General features: G+C 32.4%; 1 protein-coding gene across 2 annotated transcripts in view; it reads right to left on the bottom strand.

Annotated features, from left to right (window-relative positions):
- The window catches only part of LOC148230704 (kinesin-like protein CG14535), a 306144-nt gene that overhangs the window by 226113 nt on the left and 53532 nt on the right, over positions 1-26499 (bottom strand). For both annotated transcript variants that reach the window (XM_088194690.1, XM_088194689.1), the window contains exon 3: positions 18944-19019. In XM_088194690.1, the coding sequence (XP_088050816.1) occupies positions 18944-19019 (76 nt within the window). The remainder of the gene's footprint in view (positions 1-18943; positions 19020-26499) is intronic.

Genomic DNA, 26499 nt, shown 5'->3' with positions numbered 1-26499 from the left:
AAATAATAATATTGTTTTAAAAATCATTGAATTTAAATACATTTTATAAATTCTCTTATTATATTTGCGTTCCTTATTCCTTCCAATGAAAATACAATAAATATCATTAATATATTTCATAAAATTATATGTTGGCAAAAACAGTTCTGTAAGCTCAGCTTAATAATAATTTCCTCGTAAATTTTCTGCCCTGGGCGCTCTGTTCGGCTAATAAACATTGCCTCTCAATTAAACGACAAACGGCGCAATCCTTTCGTATATTGCCAAACTTTTATTTGCTCAATTACCATCAAAGCGTTATGTACACACCGTTTTATCGTGTCGTTTCGCTCGCAAATTAATTCGAATGCGTTTCTCCTGCCTCCAGGGCCGCGCCCAGGGAGGGGCGAAAACGACGCGTAAAATCACTAATCTCGTCCAAGGGCCCGCGGTCGTTTTTCTTCCAAAAATGGAGTCACTCTGCGGCCCCCGCGACTATAAAACGACTATACTTTGTTTCGGTCCCGGGTATCTCGTAAATCCCGTTACGGGACACATAACCCAGGCGGGAATGTCCCGCGGACCAGTCAGCGCGACCCTGACAATGCAATCAAATGAGTAATCACTTCTCGATCGTAAATTTTTCGCAAATAAACCCTTTGGGCCGCGGGTGTATTTCACTCAATTAAATTCGCATTTACTACTATGAACGTTGCGCTGCTTCGCTAAGGAAATTTTACAACCGTGCCTTTTTAACGTGACGCTTAATAGTTTAGGAAAACGTCGTTAAACCGATCCGGGACCCGAAGTTAAACGTCTTATTTCGATTTAAGTTGTTGTTAAAAATCAAACCGTTTCCAATGTGAGCTCAATACGTTTACAATATATTTTATTGAATTTACTTCGAAGTTAAAAATTCTTAATCGAATAGCCAAATCATTTAAAAGAAACTACAAAATTAAAATGTTATTATTATCTAATGATTTTTTATTAGTATATAAAACATTTTGCAATTTTAAGTCTATATGTATTAAGAGTAGCATATTTTCGGGTACGATACTCACACATATAATAAACAAATTAAATTTTTAGTCAAGATTTACTGTATCTGTAGACTGTATCTGGTTATCTGATTGTGCGTTTTACGCCATAACGTAAAAGCGCTATCAAAGATCACAATAAACGGCGATAGCTTTCAGAATCGCTTTCACAGATATGATTCGTATAAACTCGATCGTATTTTTCCATCTGATATCGTCATACATGCGACGTGAAAAGTGTATTTCTATATGTACGCGAATTGTATGAAATGTATCTGGTGATATGATCTCAAGGATTTGAGTATACAAACATAAGTTAAAACATCACAACAAATAAAATAATAACGTATTTTTTAATATATATTAATATTATACTGAAAATAATTTTAATATAGATTTTAATAAGTATTACTAAAAAGTAAAATAATACATAAGATCACACTTTGATTTTATCTGTATAAAAAATAATCGTAAAAAGTCTCGTTTTTGAATATCGTCCATAAATAATTAATCATAAAAATGTTTAATATTAATTAAGCATTCTTATGATAAATTATATTAACCCATATACATACTACATATCTATAAAGAAATTTAAGGGTTTAAATGTTCAAGCTGACTTAAATATATACGCATATGTATCTTTACAATTAAATAAACAAATAATATTTTTGATGATGCAAAAAGAAAAAAATAGTAAAAAGTAATGTCAATAGAAACAAAAAGTAAAACTAGATTATGGACTTGATTATACCATCTAGTTTGCCTCTATATGATAATCAGAAGTGGTAGTATACTATTTCTACGTACTATCAAATAAAAAATAAATTAAATTTTACTTTAATTTTTTGTAAAAATAGTCGTCTTATTGCGACACAATGCACTGAGACGTCGCGATTTTAGGGCACAAGATTTTTTTTATGAAATGTATGAACCATAATTATATATTTCATATAAAAAATAATATTTTATATTACACTACTTGAACCGAAATAAAATTCAGGGGCAAACTGTCTGACTAGGTAAACATATAACCTATCCAATCAAAATAAATCGAAAAATCCCGGTTGATAATACATAAATTAACAAAGTTTTTCAACCTAAAATTCTGTTATTGCAAAATTAAAAACTAAAATCGTTACGGTATATGTGGTTAAATAAAATATCATAGTAATCAAAGAACCTCTAAAAATATCATCTATTAACTTACGAACATTTTTACTGGATGTTTGTTATTTTGAAATTTCCTTACCATTTGAAAAACCGCAATGATTCACAGATTAAGAAACCAGGGGGAAAAAACTACAATTTAGAGAAATTATCGCCGTATTAGTTTATTGCAAAATAATTGAAAGAAAATAATTTTATTACACTTAAAAGAATGTGAGGAATAAAATCACGAACGAATAAATATGTATTTTTCATTTCTAATATTTTGTGTAAATTGAAAATGTAACGAACCAGTTATTTATAATTTAATAACATGTATGTTAAAATCCTATTCTAAATTTTTGTATAAACGAATAATAAATAATATCCGTTTATAATATAGTATAATTTGCACTCACCAAATTTTTCGGCGTCCTTTTTCTGCTTCAACTGGCACAGACACATTTATTTTTATCACTACACTTATAAACTACACTATATCCTTATTTATATTTATTATTTACACTTTTTTTATCTATTTTACTATTTTTGATACGTATAAAAACACTCGTCAATATGAAGAGAAATTTTACAGCTTCTGCACAAGTATGCCGTATCTTTCCTAATTTTATATGCAGAACAAACACGATATATTTCACTGAATTCTGCATTTATCCTTTAGCCTTGCTCAAAAGATAATCTTTGAATTTAATTTACAGTTACGATTAAAATTTTGATAGACACTGAACGAATAAAACAATGCACATTGAAATAAATGAAAAAAACAAAAAATAATTGTTTATTCCATTGTTTTTCGAAATATAGAGAAAGAAAAGTAGATATCATTATAAAATCTATTTTCTTATTTGTTTTCCAAATTTGGATAAGCGTTTTACATTTTCTGCCGTGTGTCGTCTGTAGGGGCCTTAATTTTATATTTTTCCGGATTGTTCCACAAAATTCTGCTTTCCGTAAAAATAAATACATTGTTTTTACAATTTGTCAACATAAACAGAGTGCCACTTGTCCAGATATGGGTTTAGTACTTTCATCACCATGTTTACTAATCTTCCTGATTTTTCTGTGTATAATTTTAAATTGCAAATATAACTGGTATCTGATTCACATACCATTCTATTCAAAATTCCATATTTGGTTAAGGACAGAATACCCGAAAAATAAATCTACCTAACCAAGGAATATTTCCCTCAAGGTTTTGCGTTGACTTGTAAACATTATTTAATTGCCTAAAAAGTAATTAACAATTGGTTTTACTTTTGCCTGCATATCTAAACTATTGTTCGAAATTGTTGCATTTTTAACAAAATGCAAAAAAAATTAATTTGTCTAAATCTATTTCTTAACAGTTTTTAGAAATATCGGCGTCTCGATTAAGCGGTTTGTTGAACTTATGAACTATACTATTTCCCAGTGCTTTTATTTTGGGAGCCCTGGGATACGTTTCTTTGTCGACTCGCAGAAGTGTTTATGTAATTAAACACTTCTGGAAATTGCTCAAGGGCATCGTAGACAATCCTTCAGTGCTCGAGCAGCTTCAAATGTGGGCTCCTGAAGGTGGATATAGTTCTCGGTCGCGTCCACTATTCTTGCCTGTTAAGTGTAGAACTGGAGCACTTGCCAACTCTTCTCTGGCCAAGGCCATTTATCTGCTCAATTCTGTCCATAGTAATATTGACATTTTCTCTTGCACTTATGGAGTTTTGGTTCAATTCGTATGGGACAATGCACACCTGTTGAGGTGATTTGTGTCTGTTGTTTTATCTTGTTTATATTTGTATGTATTATGATGTATTAGTACTTTTGACTATCGTGACGCATTAGGTTTGCCTGTCAGGTCACGATGGTTATAATTTTAATAAATAAATAAATAAATAAAAAATACCCATTATAATAAATAAAACCACTTCTTCAGTTTACTTTCTGTCTGTTTTTCTATATTTTTGTATTTGTGAGATATTTGCTGATGATATAAATTTGTATCCGAAACTATTATTTCGAAAAAATCATCGCTAATAAATAAATTGGCTACTTCTTTGATGCTTTCATTATTATTGTAAAAAGCTTGTTCCCCTGGAATACCTTCGAAATCGTTGGATCAAATTCACTTTAGTCTTCTGGGAAAACATCACTATCACACTCACCATCACTGAATGAAAGTAAATTTATCACACGCGGTCTATGTTCACGTATACTTGAATTAGAATCACTTTCGCACATATTCACAATATTCACAATCACTGTGGGCGTTGGAAAACGCGTCTTAATTTTTTTCCTAAAAGGTGTCATCTCTTTCGTCCATTTTGTTGTGATTGAAAATATTTTTTTGAAATTAAAATCACAATCACAAAATATCACTGAGAGAAGAGCTATTTTCGCAATACGTTTCGGTTGATAGTTCAGAAGAGACTAAATATACTGCATTCCTTCGATTATAAATGCATTTTTTTATCTATGTAGAATTCCCGAATTTAGGGTGCATCATATTTCAAAAGGTATGTCTTACTATATTTATGTGAAAAATCATAATGAAGCTACATATTAAATTTCAATAAAATATCTTAATTCAATTACAAGTCATAGGGAATTTATTAAAAAAGATAATTGTTTGCCATTATTCTGCGAAATCACTCGGCGGTAAGCAGTTAAATTATATGCGATTTTATAATCAAATAATCATAAAATCTGATTACCATAATACCACTTGAACAACAAAAAGAGAAATTCTTCATAATATAAATTTATAACTCTTTTACAAAATTTTTTTTTTGTAAGTATCCTCATATGCGATTTACCAGAGCTGTCTTGAATGATTTATATAAAATATGTGACATGGGGCGAGACATTGAGGACAGATACGGGCAGAGAAACAGAGCGGCAGAGGCAGATCGACACAAGAGACATCATCAGATTATCATGAGAGCATCACGAGAACACTTCGACAATTCCAGCTACTCCACCAACACCCAGTCCCATTACAACTCTACAAACTGGCAAAGACTTAGTTTTACAAGTTACATTCTGATATTTCCAGCGTTTATTTGACTACAAAGTCACACCCCTTCGACCTCATAATCTGAAAGTGGTGACCCCGACGTGATAAAAACCTATGTTAGGTAGTTTTATATAAAATAAACTTAAGCTTATAATTATGTAATTACATGGGTATTTTCAAAATAATTGATTTTAGAATAATTTGTTTTTAATTGTCTTTTTACATAGTGTTATATTGACCCTGAATTTTATACTAACGTTACCCTTTATCATTTTAAGCAACAAGGTGAGTATATTTTCCCTATTAGAATCGACCTAACGTTTATCGCTAAAAAGACGAGACAAATGTAATCGGGGTCGAGTGGCCGCTTAACCTCAATTCCATTACACCATTCCCGAGGGATGTGCAAAGGGGATGTCCCAGGATGGGATTTTAATTACACTTCGCGCTCTGCTTGTCAATTTAACGCTGATTAATTCAATGCTGAGTTTCGATTAAAAAGCTATTAAAATTCAAATTGCACAATACCGAAGACAACCTTTTTCTCCGCTAGTTTAAAAATAAAATCAATTTAAAAAATAGATTACTTTTAACGAACAAAAAAACATGTTTATGTATCAAAGCTGCAAGAAACCAACGCGCTCCTATTACCTGTCATTAGCACAACAATAATAGGATTCCGTGAATCCCCGTGCGTTGTGTTATTATATTAGATATGAGCCGGAATGTCACGAAATTTCATTAATCGGATTACGACTTGTCACAAAGCATACATATTATATTGATATTCTCATGTCATAAGCGAATCTCGTAATAACGAATCATATGATAATTTTAGATCCCAACGTTAACGGGAGCTTTCACAAATGGCCTCGTTTCAAAAAGCTTCTTAGTTGATTACGTTTTCGAAGCGAGGTCCGATCAGATATGACTTTCAAATGCGTTCAATTTAATGGACTCGTCGTACGACATAATTTCTAATCGGATTGAAAGCGCTCCATGCGAATTTATGTACTTACATTACCAATTGAATGCGAATTATTATTTAAGACGCACTTGTGAGTCGATGCATGCGAGTATATCAAATTAATTAAAATCTGAAGATGTTAATGATGTAAAGATAATCGTAATGAGCTTATTTTGAATTGCTTTATTTATTTTAAATTTTTATAAAAATAAAAATAATTATTTACGATCCACTCAATTACTATACGAAAAAATTATAAACATAAATTTTCTGACTTCAAAACTATATTACATTATTTGATTTTCTTTGAAAAGTTTTACTTACTATAACTTTGATTTAATTAGATGTAATACAAATATATGTTTTGTATATATATACATTATAAAAAATAATAAAGTTCTATAGAAAACGTTCATAGTAAAATATTAAGTAGATTTAACATAACGATTCCATTATATTCGTATAAAAGTTAGCAGTTCTTTAGCAGGAGTAGCTAGGTATTGACGTTCCCGAACAAAGCTCTTAATGCTTTCACACAATGATTGAACTCATTTTAAGACGTTATTATAAAATCTTATCTGCTTGGTTCACGCTCGATTAATCCCGCACAAAAAGTGACTGGATAACGTGCAATTGGTGCGTTGAAACAGGGGCATTGCGCCCTTCGCTCTCTGTAAGACCCTATGATGTCGAGGGTCTCGCGACATGTTACTCACCGAAATAAAATCACCCCCATAACTACTCGCTACGGCCCATTAAATTACGCACTGCGATAATGACCAATGATATAAGAAAGACCTGAAGCATTATTTATGTTATTATGATTTCCGTTTTGGTTGTTTCGGCAAAAGCAAAATGTCGTTCGGCTTACGTGCAGAATTTTTTATCCGCGGTTGGCAGATATGGGTCTATCGGGGTACATTAGGGTCCATCCGCCGCCGGAATCCTGACACGAGAATTTGTATCGGCATTCGACCCTCTTCACACCTGCTTTCTGTGTTTCTACCTCTTGAGCGCGCAGAACACCAAATAGTGATGGCATTAAATGCGTGACTGCACGTTTTCATCAGTAGAGGAGGTATTTGCTTAGTGGACAAAATACTTTCGCCTACAGTATTGGAATCGGCAAACTTGTCAAAATATGTTGCGTGAAAACTAATCATGCACAGATGATTTATCAAATAAACTAGTTCTAATTGCTTGTAAGGAGGCAAATATTTATAAATATGTCTGATATCGGATTTGCTTAATTAATTATGCAGTGAAAACCTGTAGCTAGCTATAAATTTTTTTAGAGAAATATGTAATTCAATAAGATAATTTTATCTTGAAATCGCAAAAAAACATACAGAATTAAAACTTTATTTATTTTTATTTATAATAAAAGAGTTAAAGGTTATAAAAACGTTTCAGAATCTACGAACGATAAACGCCGATAAAATGTTTGCACCCACCCTCACGCGGCACATCTAACTGCAACTGCATCCTTGCAATTTTCACTCGATCGGCTCAGTGTAAGCAAAAATGGCCATCAATGGTGTGCCACAGTGATAGCTTTTCCGCCACGGCGAACACGAACGACTCTATCTGCCAAGAATGGGGCGACGTTTTCAATTTTTATTAACTTTTCCCCGGCGTCGTCGTCGTCGTCAGTGGGGGCGCCGGATTTTGCCTGGCCTTCTTTCCTGCACCGTTGTCTGGAGTCTAGACAATAATTTTTTAAAAGAAAAATGCTCTGCGACTCAAAGATGAATTCCCATCGCGGAATTTCCTTAATTATGCAGGATGAATGCGCATAATATCGGCGGAGACGCATTGTGTATTTTAATTTGGTATTATTCATCTCGCTCTCTTAAGCTGGATGTTTACTATTAAGAAGTGGAAAACTACTTTCTAATTTTAACAATTTTAGCACATTAATATATTTTTTAATAACATTTAATAAATAAATTACATCACTGAATAAAGTATACATTCATGTTTATGTTACAATTACTATAATATGATAATTTTTGCAATTTTTTTGTATGTCGACAAAGTTTAGTTTAATTATATAGCTTAGTAATAATATGGACAATTGTACTGGTAAGTACTGCTGACATCAGCTCAAATTATTCTCAAAGAAATATCACTATTTATAAAATTGTTTACGTCACAAAAAATTGCAAGTAAAATAAGTAACTGGAACAAATTAATAAAATGTGTGCCAAAATTAATCTTGATCTACATATCAAAAAAAAATTATTATTCTTTTCGACAATGATAACTTTTAAAAAAATTTTGGGTTATAATTTACCTTTCATTATTTATTGCAAATGATTTTAAGTTATTTTTAATAATCTATTTTTTTTTGTGAAAACGAAAGATAATCTTGATTGAGCAACTAATATTTATTTATAAAAAATTCTTTTTATTCTTATAACTGTCTTAAAATAAATATATATATTACATATGGTATTGCTTTTTATCTTTTTTTTTAGTGTTTATACTAAAAACTAAACTTATATAATATAATTATTTGGAAATAATTTGTTTTTCAAAAACCTTAACGCAAATTGATCCACTGAATGGCAGACCGTATTTTACCAGCATTACGAATCCACCACAAAAAGTGCTCTCAGATAATAAAAAAGTGACGTACGTCAGGATTTGTAATAATTTAATATCATAAGAAGGGCAGTAAAAAAAGTGTACATCGCAGAGAAGTAGCAACCCCCTGTGCGAGTATCGTCGTAAGTTTACTGCCCGCTGCTCGTAAAATATAGAAATAATAAAAGAATGACCGCCATACTTCTCTCGCTCCATAAACAGAAAAATGTATCCAAAGAGACGGTGAGGAAGCTGACCTATGATTCTCATACTTCGTGTATTGAATTTGAGATGATATCGCCGAGCAGAATATCGATTCTATCAATTATTGATACTCTCGTCGAGATTTTACGACGTGCCATGAATGATGTATCCGAAACGGAAGCTGTGCTATAAAAACTGAATCGTAAATTAAATTTGACGGAGCATTGCTGTGTGTAATTGAATATATGCATATGCCATATATTTATATGGTTTTTTCAAATTATATATTATATAGTATTTTTATAAATCAAAATTTCTTGAGAATACTTCAAAATCTAGAAGTTAAAATAAGAATTTTTCATTTCTCGAGAAATTAAAAACATCGAGAAACTATATTTAAATACCTATATTTAGTATGACACGTATTATATTAATTTATGGTATATAAACAGCATATTTTATATGTATCTTACAACTACACATAAAATATGCATTTGTAGTTTAAAATTACAATATAGACACTAATTATTTAAAAATGTATTAATATATAGAGAGTATACATAATTTTTAATTAAACTTAATAAATACGAATTAATCAGCGCATGTATAAAAATTAATATTAAAAACAGTATTTCTAAAAATGGAAGTAGAATTAAATATACATATTAATTAAGTTAAAAATCCACATTTAATAAATATTTTAAGAAATTTTCCCACGCACTTTACTTTTAATAAACACAAAAAGTATAGTTAGGTCCTTTAAAATGTTAGTATTGATACACTAGACTCTGAAAAATATAAAAGGTAATACTTTTAATATATTGTATTGATTATTAATGTTAAGTATTCTTCAACACAATATCAACGTATTGTTTCTATATTATTTTTTTTATATTATATTAGCGTGAATAAACAAGTTAAAAAATAAAAAATAAATATAAAAAAAAAAAATTATTATCACAAGATTTTTAAAAATTAAAAAAAATTATACACAATTATTTCATTATAGATTGAAATTAATATATTATAATGAACTCTAAATATATGCTGCTCTAAGCTAAGTCTTCATACTATGCACTCTTAGCTCTAATAACTTTAATTCCAAAAAAAGCGAGTCGCTAAAACTCTACACAATTAATTGCATTTCATTTATTATAATCATATTTTAATCAATCACTCACAATATATACTAATTAGCAACAATAAAATAGTATATGCAACTTATCAGTAATTTTGTTTTATGACTAATTCATTTTTCTCGAATTCATGTCGTCATATAACGCCATATATACTATATAATATTTCCATAGCAACATCGTTTTCGTTCAGTCCCATCATTAGTCGACGAGAGCTGTATTCTGCGCAAAGGATTCAATGTCTCCATTCGTCAATATAACCATGGTGATTGATAAAAGCTCGAGCGTACCACCACTTGTCGTCGTTAGATGATAGGGAATATTATAGTAAGATCGCATAAACAAAATATGACACAAACTGGAAAATAGAAACAGGTGATAGAGTAAGGTTCAATACATTGTTTTATTTATTGTAAGTCTTCCGTTGCGACATGACAGGCGTTAGCCAATGCTTTACAACGAGGTAAACACAATCAACAACTACAAATTAAGTAATGATATATCAGACTCAAATCAAAGTCTGCAATTCCGAAAAAAATGTGACATCTGTAACACAAATGTGAATTCAGTCAGTATAGTACTACGCACAACGTAACTTAATTTTATTATTAAATATTCATCATGATATTAATCCATGAAACCAAATCAACTTTAAAATTTGGCGATAATTTTATACAAATCAAATATTTGGATATGTAAAGACTTTTATTTGGTAATTGTACAATAAAAAAAATTGAGCTTATATTATTATGATGAAAATACTATAACTCACATTTTGAAATCAACCCCCATTCAGGCTTTCTTCTAAAGAAAAAGCATCCAGAAGTAACGAAAGCATGCGGGATGGCCCATTAGGCGCTTATTGAAGGGGTGGCAAATGTGGCCGGACATAAATCAGCGCTCATTGGCGCAGCGAGTGCAGCAGTCGAGTCGACGCACCCACCCCCAGGGCGACAATATCGTCCCCAAACACACGACATGTTAAGCAGTTAAGCCTTAATCTTTTTATTTGCCGACGTCGGTCGCGCTAAATAAGCCTCGTTTCTCGGCGCTAATGTCTGCTAGCTAGCTACCCTCCCCTAGAACACTCACGGCCGATATTGATGGATGGCAAACTTGCGCAACGATGTGATGTATGTTGCACGAGAGTGGGTGAAGTTCAGCCAATTTGGGTGAAAATAATTTTGTAAATATTTGGACAGCTCGTTATAACAATATTAATATTTACATACGAAGATAATATTCGAAGTTGAGAAGAATAATTATTTTGCTAATTGAATTTAGTTATAAATGTATTTTTAACTTATATAATTTTAATAATAAACTAGCATGTTAAAAAATAATATCTACATTTAAATATTCTACATTTTTAAAACAATTAATAGACATATTATTTGAACATTCTAAAACACAAATCTTTGATATTGTAGAATATGTGAGTTTTTCAAATCAAAATACGCATATGGAACATATTGTGCAAGAACCATATTCTTGCTAAAAAGCTTTAGTATGAGAAAGCATAGAGAAGCAAAGAGAAAAATCGTAAGCACTACTGATGCAAAACTAAAGAAATGCGAGCAAAAATTTAACCATAAAAAAATCTTTTACAAATATGTTTACTCTTGTGTATTTTGTTGCAATGTATTGGAGGACCTGAAGCAGTTTAATACACTTGTAAAAATATATGTGTTAATGGCTTACTACGAGTATAAAACGTTATGTTAAAAAGATCTTACTGCTTTCCTTTTATTTATATTTAGTACACAATTAGTTTTTATTGATAAATTTTGAAGTAATAATGTGGAGTTGGGAATGAAATAAATTTATATGTATGTACACAGACATATTAGTTACTACCTTTTCATTAGACACTCGTTTACTTTTAATGTATAGACATATTAAAAGTTGTAATGTATTGGCACTCAATTTAAGTTATAATGGACTTGGAATAAGAGTGCGGAATAGCATCAATAATGGATACAAGGAAACGTCTAATGAAATCAACGAGACGTCTGAGCAAAACTCAACAGCCCCCAGAGGAAAAATCCAAATCTATCGCAGTTAATGTCGCTTACCAAGCTGTAATTCGGATACATGGACGACGAAAATCTTTAGATAGAGGGATGAAAACACAGAAATAGAGAGAAAGAGAGAGGAAGTCAACGGCGGTGACTCAGTCAACGATTTCCTCCCCCAGGAAAGATAAAGAAATTCTGCGTGCAATTAACTGGTGCCACATTCGTACGTCGCCGCCGAGTGATTTATAGTTCTCATTTATTAAATTTATGGCATGGAGAAAATATTTTTTAATTCAATTTTATTACTATCTTTTCATTTAAAAGTATAAGTTATAAATTACCAGATAGCTCAAATGTATTTCTTAGTCCATTATTATGATTAAATATTTAAAAATATGCCTTTATTAATAAAATTATATTACTAGTGCCAAAATAATGCAACCGAGAGAATGAAACATCGCATCGGAAGCAGCTGTTAATACACCGAAACTCGCTCATAAGAATAGTTATAATTGATAGCCGCCAGATGAATCAGTGTATTGTTTGTCTGGCGCTTGGCTCGTTACAGTTAGAGGGAGGCTGCGTCTACTAATGCTCGATCATCCCGTGATGTATTGGGCGCCCAGGACTTTCCTCCCTAAACGCTGCAACTTTCCAGGGGTGGTGTTTTCCTATCCGACTTTTCTTTAGGAAACAAATCGAATTATGATAGAAACGCCCGTATCCTGCGGATGCGTCTCTGCTATACACATAATACCCCATTGACGTTGATAAACGGGTATTAACAAGTGATTGATGCTGATACCCGCTCATTGAATGTATCCATTAATAATTATATAGATCAATATTTCACTTATACAAAAATGTAATGACAAAGGTATAACAGATTTTCTATATATTTTGGGTCTAAACATGCTTTTCACAATATCTTTTAAGCTTTAAAAAAAATAAAGGTGTTTTTTAGTATCCAGTTCATACTATTGCTAATTTGATCGATAATGCTTCGGACACGAGTTGAACCGTGTAGGGTGTGTAAACACAACCCCTGAGCCCATAACGTTTATTACCTACCCTCGTTCGCGAGCCTCAGAAATAATTAGTCGTACACACTGGCCATGTTTACTTTCAATACAATTGCATGCGAGTTGGCTTATATTCTCATTGTGCTCTAACTAAGGAAACTAAGCGCAAACTAAACGGCAAACTCATGATCGATGCACGAAACACTTAATAATTGCGACTATAGCAATTTAACTGTTTGATTACACATTGAGAATGTAAATAAAGCAAATCAGCACACACTTTGTAAATAAAACGTTTATATTTGCTCCATTGATTAAAATAATGTGACAATTTGATCGGTTTGCCTTGATTCGCTATTCGATACTATTTTATATCCAATATGTCTTGTTTTATTATACAATAATTGAATTTAAAGCATAGTAATGCTTTCAGATAATCGACTGTAAAATAATTTAAGTACATTTTACTAACCCAATAAATATATGTCAGAAGTAAAATGTTAATATTAAAACCAATACGTTATTGTAAAAAAAAACATACAATTCAGCACAAAATTTCCAAAAATATTTCTATAAAGCACAACAACAACCTAAATAAAAAAGTTTTTTTTATAGATGTTCAAATTTATAATTAATGATATCTATAAGACACTTCTTTTTTAACATGCAACAGTACAAAAATGTACATTTTTGGTATCAGTGTCTTATTAAAATTTAAATTTAAATTCTAATGTAACTAAATCTCATTAATTAACTAAATGTTAGCAATATGTTAAATACGCAAGTGGAAGGTCCATGGGCCCACGCCCTCCTTCCACGGTCGCATCAGGCTCAGGAGTTTCGGCCCATGAGCGACCGGATGTACCTAGCCTGGCTTTCGCGCCTGCATACTGCGCATACAGGCGCTAGACCAGGCCTCCTTCCTAGGTCGTCACGTGAACGACATGGACGGGTAGACCGTCGCGATTTATCTACTGATGGTCTCCGGCATCACTATCTTTTTTGGAGACGGAGGTTGGATAGGGGATGTGGTGGGAGGGAAGGTATGCGGGCAGTCGCGCTCCGCGTACCTGGGGTCTCTACGGGAGAGAAATGATTTTACGCATCCTGGAAAGAAAAATATTTATTTCATCAACTCATCCTTTGTGCTTGTTTTGTTTATTTCCTCTTTTTAATTTTTTTTTTCCTGCTGCCTAGCTCACTCCGATGAGAGAAGAGAGCTCGCGGGTGGCCCTTAAGGGGCTAATAGGTGGTCCTATTGAGGACGGACGTCTGTGCGGGCGCCATATGCGGCGCAGTATCTCTCGAACGCCAGAAGATTTCCCTTCGTGGCCACGAGATGTCTGTGTTGTGGAGGGCCATCGCCCTCGATTTCGAGGTTGGAGTGTAGGACTGCTCTCTCCTCGTCCATCATTGGGCAGTCCCATAGTATGTGTTCGGACGTCTGTAGTTCGTGGCCGCAGGGGCAGTCGGAGCGGTCTCTTAAACAAAAACGTTCATGATAGGCCCGGAAAGCTCCGTGGCCGGTCATGAACTGTGAGGTGTGGAATCCACAACGGAACCACCTGAGCTCGAGTCTCCCTGAGATCAGGGGGAGGAACTTTTTGGTCAGTAGTCCCGTTGCGGACTCGTTCCAGCGTTTTTGCCACTCTTCTAGCACCGCAGCGCGAGTGACGCGCCGGATAGTCATCAGAGCGGCACTTGGGCTAGGCTCTCCCACTGGAGGGAAGAGCCTCTTGCCCGCTATTGAGGCCGAGCGGCCTCTTCCGAGGTGGTGGACCGCGGCTCTCATCTGGGCAGTTAAATCGATGGGTTCGACGCCGGCCATCACGCACATTGCCGAAATCGGAGCTGTATTGTAGGACGACGTGAGGAGCCTCAGCGGCGACGTCTGAGTTCTCAGCAGGATGGTGTTCGGTAGTCCGCGGGAAGATCTTTCGGCCCACGCACTTGCCGCGTACGTGATTATCGAGACGAAAATGGCTTTGTACATTATCACCTTCGCCCTGAAGTTAAGGCCCCAGTGTTTTCCGCCTAGGCGATGCAGCCTGCACATTGCATTTCTACTTTTCATTCCTGCCATTCTCAGGTGAACGCATGGGTCAAAGTTCCTGGATATTATCATCCCCAGATAGCAGGCTTTTAGTTCGAATTTAATTTTATGTCCGTTCATGCATATTTGGGGGGGTCTCTTTGGGTCCAAGGATCCTCTCAGCAGCACAGCTTGTGTCTTGTGGGGGGCAAAAGAGAGTTTATTCTCCTTGCCCCAGGCGAGCAGGGTAGACAGTGCTGTCTCGAAATACGCAAGTATAAAATACTATTTTAATCAACGTGTAAGGAGATTTGCCTCGTCGACACGAAAAAGCGGTTTCAAGACTTTTTCGTTCCATACCCGCCTTCGTTCGCTTCAATTTTAATTTATTATTCGAAGTAAAAACTTCGCTCTTCAAAGGCATCGCCTTGAATACTGATCATAAACTTGCCGTGTATTTAATCCCCTTCTAAAAGGGTAGTCTTAGTGACTTTGGGAGCATTGAAAACGACCGCGAACGCCTCTCCTTTTCCACCCCAGCGATGGATGGTGGAAAAGTCTGCTCATTTTTGCGTGCGATCGCCCCCGACGGCGAAAAACAATAAGTTTTGTGAAAGCATAAATCCAAAGACAATAAAAATAGGAACGGGGGGCGGATCGAGCTATATGGTGTAGTAGTGCGACCAGAAATTGTATGGACGAGTGACAATAGTCGTAAAATTTAAATTGCAAAGTTTCGTAGATAGGTAGGTATATATTATACAAGATGATCTTAAAAAATAATATATATAAATAGAAATCGATGACAAATTAATGAATATAAAAAGTTTTCATTTTCTATTAATGAGCCAAATGGCTTAAATATGCATGCTACATTTTAACTTAATACTTAATAAATAAATTTCAAGAGAAAATAAAATAAACATTAATACATGGAGAAAGCTATAAAAACTACAGTTTGTCTATACGCTGCTTTAATATAATATATTGCAATAATAATAAATTTGGTAATTTATAATTTAAAAATGTACTAATTGTGGTGTCAGGTTTCTTCAAAAATATATTAAAAATTTGCGATTAATATTGGTATAGTTTGTAATACATGGCATTACTGATATTGGTAAATAATCTATATTTAGTAGAACGTCCTTACACACACATTAGATATGTAAAGTTACTGTGTACTAAAGGATATGAATATGAGCATTACATGTAGCCCGTGTTATAATATATTTAAATCCTGATAAAATTCGAGTAATTGAAGATAAATTTTTATATGACACTGAAAAGTAAGATCTTTATATATTTTGACGTATTAAACCGATTACAGGGTTTTCTATGTAACAAATATAAATAATGGCATGTAAAATTTTTTTGTAAATAAATAATATATGAAATATTTTTTAATTTAATACAAATCGACCCTCATCACATAATAATGCAATATACATATAATTTAAACGATGTCGATGACAAGCATTCGTTTTGTATGGGGTCGATCGAATTAAAATTCAAAGCACAAAATAATTGCGTAGATCAATTGCTGTTTGACTCGATGCATTTTCATCCAGTCCCCGCAGTGGGACGTGCCACTGACAAAGCATTTTCCTGGCAAAAGGACAAAAATCCCTAATACAATCAGATGGAGACGAAGTGCTCTCGTTTTTGATAGTACTTCTGAATTAATCCTATAGAGGCGCTCTCGATCCAAATTGAATAATTGGACAATTTTAATGTTTACAATTATGCTGGAAATAAATAAAATGCTGGTTCAGCTTTTCATTGACTTATAAATTGGAATATCTTCATTGCTGGTAATGTATTATAAAACCATTTTAATGAAATTATTGCTTTTAATTTTTTAATGTAATATTTTATAAATTTGTGTTTTTAAAAATTAAGAAATGCTTGTTTGCCATTTTAAGTTACCGCCCTGTTTATTTTAAAGAGGTGGCGGCAGAGATTTGTGAAAATAATTGCTTCTGTTTTACTTTGGCTGATATAAATTTATATAAATTTATTACTTATTCATTACATCAGTTCCCATTAAGCAATAGATATAAGAACGCAAATACTACAAAAGATTTTCCTCTGAAGTGTACCAATATTTTTAATTGAGATCATAAAAAATAACGCTCTAATTCTCAACGTCAATCCCATAAAACAAATAAGAAATCATATAACATCACATTTTTTTATCTCTCATTAATCTGTTCATGCAAGTTTTACGCTATTACCACACAAATTCATACACTATTAGCGTAGCTGTATAATGAAAATCATTTTTTAATTGCCAACATGGTTGAAAACGCCCCGGTGCGGCGAATAGCTCATCGCGACTATGTTAATTGACATCGTCACGAGTTGTACCATATATCTGCACCACCGCGCTGCTGATGATGATGATGATGTCGGCAGTGATGATCATTAGCTCCGCATAACCGATTGACCCCTGGCACGGCTTTGAAAAGTGGTGCAAAAATTTTGTTGGAATTATAATACATGCGCTTTTGCACCGCTCCACTCCCGCTCGAGTGTTTGAACAACCTGTGCGATATTACGAAATTACATTTTGATATGGCAGCGATGCGGTGAAGGCCGCGGGCTATACGTTAATAGTGAAATCTGCAAACTTTAGATGAAATACGTGTAATTTTGCTTTGGTACTGCCGAATCGCTGGTATGAGTATATACCCTTTATCTTTGAACGTATGCATAACAATCAGAGTACATAGATATAGAGTTACACATGTACAACGTTCCCTATCTAAATAGATACACTGATACTGAATAATATTGCGTATGTATATTATTTATAAATCAAAATGGTACTGGAAGGCAACATGTATAGGTACTGGCAATATTGCAGCAGCTGGAAATACATTTTTAACTAGTAGTCGTTCGATATTTATTAGGAATATTCACTGTACACGCTGATTTTAACTGTGTCATTAGTTAGTTAGTCAAAGAATTGAACTAATAATAATATATTTATTGATGATTTATTTAAATGTTCTTTGTTTAAATTGCTATATAGTATGAAATGACTGTATAGTGAATAAAATCGACTACAAAATAAATTGCTTATAATATGTGCTTAAATACTAAGAAAATTACTTTTTTTTTATTGTACGTTATTGAGAATTATAAGAAAAGATTTAGCTCAGACATATTTTCTCCTCTGAACAGGTTTATATTATTAATTCCCAATCAATATTGTTCATATATAACGTAACATCATAAATCTGAAATCACATTTTATATAAAAGTCACTGCTCCGATCATATTTCTCGTTACTACATACGAGCTACCTCATCAAATATACACGCGCGCTCTCTTATAAGTTATTCGCAACATAGCACAAAAGATAATACATTTTATATTACACAATTTCTAATAGACAATATACAATAATAAAAAAGGAGCGCAAATTAAATTAGTGCTGGCATTCGTTGATTTTAATTAGAGACCATGCTCCGCCGTAGGTCCTTTCGTCGAAACGAGAACCCTAGAGGATCATTCAATACAAGGCATCTTATTCAATGGACATGTCCATTAATTAATACGATTTAATAAGGTATTCACCTGACACGCTACTAGTGTCTACTGACATGGCAGCAGGCTTTGATACTTTCACTTCAACACCGTTGCAGCACCTAAACCCTTTTAATTAGTCGTTTTCCATTCGTTTTTAGAGAATAAAACAAGCACCCAGACGTGCATTCATTGAAACTTGGATGCTTTAGTGTATAAATTCTGCGGGTATCAAAATATAATAATGAAGAAATACTCACGGCTTCGATCTCCTCCCTTTCGCGAACGTTGAGTTGAGCTCCTAAGGGGTCTGCGTTGGCATACTTGGAGATGCATCTAAAAACATAACAAAGAAACATATTAGCAACAATCAAAAACTATATAATTTTTTTTGTTGAATTAAATATAAGATTTTTTCTATGAACTGAAGTAGCTCATTATTTGAGATTTTTTAATATCTAATATGTGCGACTTAGCTCGATTTTTTATAATCATAACGATATTTATACGAAAGATTGTAAAAATCTAGGTAAATCTAATCTGTGATGATCGATCGGAATTATATATTCCGGGCAAAATTAAAGTTAAAAATCACTAAAGGTAAAACCCATATCTTTCAGATCAATAGTCATCGACTATCATGAAAAAAGCTCCATGGACTTTTGGTCCAACGACTATACGTCCACAACAAAAGCTCTAGGCTACAAATGGTCCGCACGCTATTTGGTACTACAATTTTACTTTATTCAACGTATTACAATTTTATATTAATTATTTAAAGTAAACCTCCAATGGGAGACTTCTTACGTGCTAATTTAATTTTTTTCTTCCCCAAGTGCGTAATCGCTGGGAGAAAGCAGAAGGAAGTATATATAATTCCATTCAAAATGTTAGCGCTCATCATTGTTGTGTTGGAAATAAAAGTGCGTGTAGAAGTACGCTCGGGATAAGGATGCCGGTTTGTTATTGTGCGTGTACATGTATATGAGAGGGAGAAGCGATGTAGCGTGTACTTCGTTGTCTCGCTTTCTCTTTTAAGGACAGTCGCTGATTCGTCAACGCTGGTATTCGTCATTAAAGTGCAGTGTGGCACAGAAGTTCGATCTTCTCTAGTGATTTATTTTAAATAATTTTGTGTTGATATTGGTTTAAAACCCAGATATGCCCACTGTCTCATGGGTAGCTCACTAAACTCGTGCCACTGTTTTTTATTTATAAATGAAATTTTAAGAGAACAAAATTTCTTGGGGATATCTGGGTTAATTGATATCAAGGCTTTAAATATACACTGTAAGTTATTCGTTCTCTTACCCGTTGATTTAAATATTTTATTTATTTTTCCATTAATCCGTACGTTGTTAGTTTTTTTACAATATTCTTTGTAAGGCTTAAAAAAGTTATTATTTTTATCGTTGCGCCAATGATAATTTTTTAATTTATTCAATGGACTTTAATGAATTAATAGAGTCGTCGAGCCATTAAACAATCTGGGAATAATTTCTTTCCCCATTTTATATATTTTTGATTTTGAAGAATAGCTAAAGACTTCATTAATTTTTTGACTAGTGAAAGATTTTGAATTTTGCAAATATTTAATTAATGACATCAATGTCTGGTTTCTTCGATTATATAATATAGTTTTAATTGTCCGATGAAATTTCCAACTTAGCTTAGATGTATGTATGTTAAATAAACATATAATTTCTTTTAAAATAAAAAATTAAATATTCTGAGCGAAATTGTTTTGAGCCACACAGTTCACGCACACAATAACAAACCGGAATCCTTATCCCGAGCGTACTCTACGCATGTATTCATACATATACAGTTTTCTGCGAATTTGTTTACACCGATAGGAGAACGTTATTAATACTAAATCAGAGCTGTTTTAAGGGTAGGGTGATCATATGTTGGAAATTGAATTAAAAATTATAATGTATTATATTTTTATTATAAATTATTGTCATGTTGTGTAATTTTATAATCAATAAAACAATTCCTGTAATATTCTATTGGTATTTTTTTAAATGTTATAATAAACAGATATTTAACCTGGAGAGTGATTTCATGACTGCTATCATGTTTTTGAGTTAAATATGTATATAAATAAACAAAATAAATAAGAAAGTGATATTTTACACTTTCCTCAACAAATTAAATTTGAAAAGTAAATATTAATTGCACTTGTAATTTCACATGGTCACCTTATTATATTTTCTCGCCAATAGTGTGACGATGAGCGTTCATATCTTGGACGGACTGTACATACCTACTCGTCATACAAATTAGGAAAAAAAATAAAAATCGGGTTTGCTTAACAAATAATCACACCAAAGATTTCTATAAGTTATCATCACAAAATTATTCTCTTGATTTTTTTGATTCATATATTGTCGATAAGACTGTTCTGATAGCCCAAAACAATTTAAATATATATTGAAAACTAAGTAAAATTTAAAAGAAAAAAGTTGCAAACTTATATTATAATTATACAATAACCTTACTTTAAAAGATTGTAATTAGATAAATGAACTAAAAAGGTCGATAATATTCCAAAGCACAAATACGAGTATATTTGTAGTAAATTATTTCAAAACATTCGTTGGTTCTGTTCGACCTTAATATACTTAAGCCTCATATGCAAATCACATTATTAAATTTGTTATATTGTTTTAATAAACGAGTATTTGTACATGTTCATTCATAAGTAAATGATAAATTAAATAGCCTTTTTAATTCAATTTATCATGCGCGAAAAGAAACACGTGAAAAATTGCATAACATTACCAACTATAACCGACCGACACGAACGTGCTTCATAATGATCATTATGGTACAAAAAGAAATGATCCGCAGCACGGATGTGGGTTAATGATCTTCTCTCGTTCAATTTGCACACAACAATGATAAATTCATCCAGACTAGGATGGATGGATGCTTTTGGCTTCTTGAGCCATTATACATGCGGCTACCGTGGAATAACGAAAGAAAAAATACACACACGCCCAAGCCTGGGTTCGTTCGTTAGCACAGCGCAAAACACAAGAGCTAGCGTGCCTCGTGGACTTGCTAACAATTCTTTGATTAATTATCAAAAGTTACAATTTGTACGGGAGACCCTTTGAGCCCTTTGGCGTGTCGTGCTGCCCCGTGAGCGCTCGATAAAAATCAACATTGCCCCGGTAATTGTTCTGCTCGATCCGCTGCTGCCTTAATATTTTTCACGTGGAAATATTGCGGTTTTTCTCACAAATTGTAACAAAGCACGCAGATTGCGGAATGGTGTAAATTGAGTGTGACGTTAGTGTAACGGCGCAGATTTATCTTGAATTTTATTGAAACAAATAAATATTTCTATATATGATTAGGAAAGTATTAGATGTACAAATTTGGTATTATTTTACGTTAGGTTATATATTAAATATAATATTTAAAATAGAGTTATCTTGAGCTTTATTGAAAAAAATAAATATTTCTATATACGATTAAGAAAGTATTAGATGTACAAATTTGGTATAATCTTACGTTAGACGATATATTAAATATTAAAAATAAAGTTTTATTTTTCAATCTATATTTGCAAAATATTCGGTGAATTTAATTAATATTATTTTTCATCTGAGGGAGATGTATTTATTGATTTAGATTATGATTAGATAAGGTTGAATAAAAGTATTGTAATAGCAATGGACGTAATTTAAATAACGGTATTAATAAATCCTAGTAATTCATAGTAACACATATTTTTTGAGTCTAATTTAATAATTTGATTATTTTTTTAATTATATGGACATGTATATATTTGTGAATTGTGGTCGAAAATATCTTAAGCATTTTATGTATTATATTATTTTTATACCACGACAAGATCATAACTCATTTGTGTCATCCCTACACATTTATTAAACCCTAGTTTTATCGTGTTGCGTTTAAATTGGCTACGATCAACTCGATGCGGATGATGTACTGAGTCGTTTGTGCGCGCTCATTGCTTCGACTATAATATTTATCGTGAACGGAAACGTGCTCGAAAAACAATAAATTTGGAATCATAAGAACGCTCTGGGTCATTATTGCCGTGACATATTGTGAGAAGTAAGATGTTCGCGAAGGGAAGCGCCTCCGAAGCGAAAAGATCGATGGGCGCCATCAATTCAATAGAATACGCGATGCCGAACGATTTTTTTTGTGATTAATGCACACATTTATTATGGAAAACGCCCAGCCAAGTCAAATCGGATGCCCTTTTAAGGTTTTGTTTGGCGAGATTGGCTTGTGAAATTGCCGCTAATGAGTAAGTTCAGTGGTGAATTTATCTACTGGCTATGATTGATGGCGCAAGATAAATATTTGAAATGTATACGCTTCTAAATAATGATAATTTAAATGCTTCAAATTTTATTTTACCATTGTTTTGTGAGAGAGTTTAATTTAAATGTCGATGTATATTTATATTACTAAAAAACTAAATAATTATAAATTTTAGTATATTATAAATATGAATATTAAATACATTGTTTATTTAATTATTAAATTAAAATGTTAGATCAGCTACCAAACATAACAAAATAATTGAGTCAGTTTAATAAGCAGAGATTTGTCTCAAAACTTTAATGATTTTTCATCAATAGCAATTTCAACCCAATCCCTACTTCATGGCGACTGTTTATTGTAGTGTTATGGTAGAAAGACTATTTTATAAGAAGGTTCTACTAAGGACTGCGATTGATTTTATATATTTTATATTACACATAAAATGATAAAAGTTTCAATTGAAATGTAATTTGTCCTTCTCGTTCATCTGATATGAAGGCCTAAAAATAAATTGCAGTAAATTGTAAATGAAAAACAAATTAAAGTCTAAAAGCTCTAGAGCTCTAGAAATAGTAGGAAAAAAATTAGGTGTTAAGTTGTGCATGCAGTTTGTATTTAAAATGGCTGTATTATTTCCTAAGCCCGAAAAATGCCAGATTCGTTTCGTGGTCCATTCTTCAGTGGGAAAGGCACACATATGTCAAGTTAAAAGTAGGCAATACAATGTCGTGATTTAATGCAGATAAGAAGGAAATTCACAATAAAGATAGAAATCTTCGATAATCTTTTATAAAAAAAATGTTTTGTGCGATTAGCAATTGATGAACCTATAATATTACCAATAAGTATTAACGTCCACTTTTTATAAGAAATATTGATCTTTCAGAAACTCAAAAGATATAGAATGCACAAATCAAGAAATTTTATGTTATAGTGACTATTATTGGTGAATATGATAGTGACTATTACCCTTATATATATATATATATATATATATATATATATATATATATATATATATATATATATATATATATATATATATATATATATATATATATATATATATATATATATATATATATATATATATATATATATATATATATATATATATATATATATATATATATATATATATATATATATATATATATATATATATATATATATATATATATATATATATATATATATATATATATATATATATATATATATATATATATATATATATATATTTATATATATATATATATATATATATATATATATATATATATATATATATATATATATATATATATATTATATATATATATATATATATATATATATATATATATTATATATAAGACCCCTACTGGAGTACCTCAAGAATCCAATTTGGGTCCATTGTTGTTTTTATTGTTCATTAATGACATAGAAACAGCAATAGAGCATTCAGATTTTTTATTATATGCAGATGACTTGAAAATTTACAAGAAAATGCATTCGATTTCTGATTCCCTCGACCTACAGGAGGATCTCAACTCTATATGGAAATGGGCTTGCTATAACCAATTGCCTTTCAGTGTAAAGAAATGTCACACAATTTCATTTTCAAGGTCATTAACGCCGGCAAAATATTCATACCATCTAGGCGGATATTTTCTGGAAAGGTTTTCTTCAACTAAGGATTTAGGAGTGACTTTCGAAGAACGTTGGAAATTCAGCCAGCACATTGCAGAGACTCATAGCAAATCCTTAAAAATGCTCGGTTTTATCTTGAGAAATGCGCGTTACTTCAGGAATACTTTAGTATTGCGCACTCTTTATGATACTCTAGTCCGCAGCATACTAGAAACTAGCTCCATCATTTGGATCCCAGGCGTAATGAATCAATGTAATGATTTGAAGCTGGAAAAAGTACAACGTAAATTTCTTCGATATTTATACTTGAAGGAATACGGGTATTATCCGTTCTTGTTTCCCAGTGCTTTTATTTTGGGAGCCCTGGGATACGTTTCTTTGTCGACTCGCAGAAGTGTTTATGTAATTAAACACTTCTAGAAATTGCTCAAGGGCATCGTAGACAATCCTTCAGTGCTCGAGCAGCTTCAAATGTGGGCTCCTGAAGGTGGATATAGTTCTCGGTCGCGTCCACTATTCTTACCTGTTAAGTGTAGAACTGGAGCACTTGCCAACTCTTCTCTGCCCAAGGCTATTTATCTGCTCAATTCTGTCCATAGTAATATTGACATTTTCTCTTGCACTTATGGAGTTTTGGTTCAGTTCGTATGGGACAATGCACACCTGTTGAGGTGATTTGTGTCTGTTGTTTTGTCTTGTTTATATTTGTATGTATTATGATTTATTATTACTTTTGACTATCGTGACGCATTAGGTTTGCCTGTCAGGTCACGATGGTTATAATTTTAATAAATAAATAAATAAATATTAATATATCGGCTCAGTTAAACCACTCTCTTATTTACAATTGGAGGGATCAACTCGCGCTACTTAATCATAAAAAATATTAATAATTAAACTATTACCAGTTTATTTTCCTAGTTTTTTTTCAGTAAAAATAGATTTAAATATGTATATTCTCATGATTACTTTATATTTTTAAATCATTTCCTCCCAAAAGTATAATCAGCCAATAAGTACTTAAAACTATTAAATATATTAATTAGTATTTACATACGTATGCCTTTTTTATATACTATATATATATTTTTATAATGAAGATATTATAACATACACAAGAGACACATGTCATACTTTTTTATTACACAAGTGATACCGTCAATCGTATCACATGTAAGCATATCGCGATCCTTTCGAACGATACCCCAAGATGTTAGTCTCATCCGCTGCTCCTTTCGTTACATTTAAACATAATACGTCTGTGAAAGGGATACACATAGAATTTATTACACCATCACGCGCTTTCCCATGCAATCATATCCCAAACAACTGTTTCGCTTCACCTTTTATGCCTTATAAGGTTCAAATAATTACTTACGCGTAAAGTACGATAGTCGTGATCCGAATGCAGAATCGACGTTATATTATATTTTAAATGGACGAAGCTCGAGGGCATTGATGAGCACAATAGAGTCACAGAGGGTTTTTCGACCAATCGTATGGACTAATGATCACTTTGAGGTGTCTTTTGCGGCTCACGACTACCGATCTTCAGACGGCACGCTTGCCAAAGGGCGCATAAGCCCTATAATTATTTCGATGCGAGCATTAGACTAAGTAAATCATATAATGGATAATTGGCATTAATATATTCGGCACGTTTGCAGCATATAAAGATCAGAAGGGTTAAGCGAGAACAATGAGCGAATGAAGACGCATGAATCATCGCAGGCTGACAAAAACAGAGGGTTCATATTTTGCTACGGCTAACATTAATATTAATTGAAGTTGTATCTTGCAAAAATTGTATAGATGTATATATTTTAATAAATATATATGTAAGAAGTAAATGCTTACTAACAATGCGACA

This window comes from Plectrocnemia conspersa, unplaced genomic scaffold (assembly GCF_051122295.1).
Source record: "Plectrocnemia conspersa isolate PC_06_02 unplaced genomic scaffold, ASM5112229v1 ptg000010l, whole genome shotgun sequence".
In the NCBI taxonomy this organism is placed as follows: Eukaryota; Metazoa; Arthropoda; class Insecta; order Trichoptera; family Polycentropodidae; genus Plectrocnemia; species Plectrocnemia conspersa.
The sequence above is the reverse complement of the archived record's forward strand: the minus strand, read 5'-3'. Positions and strand labels throughout refer to the sequence as shown.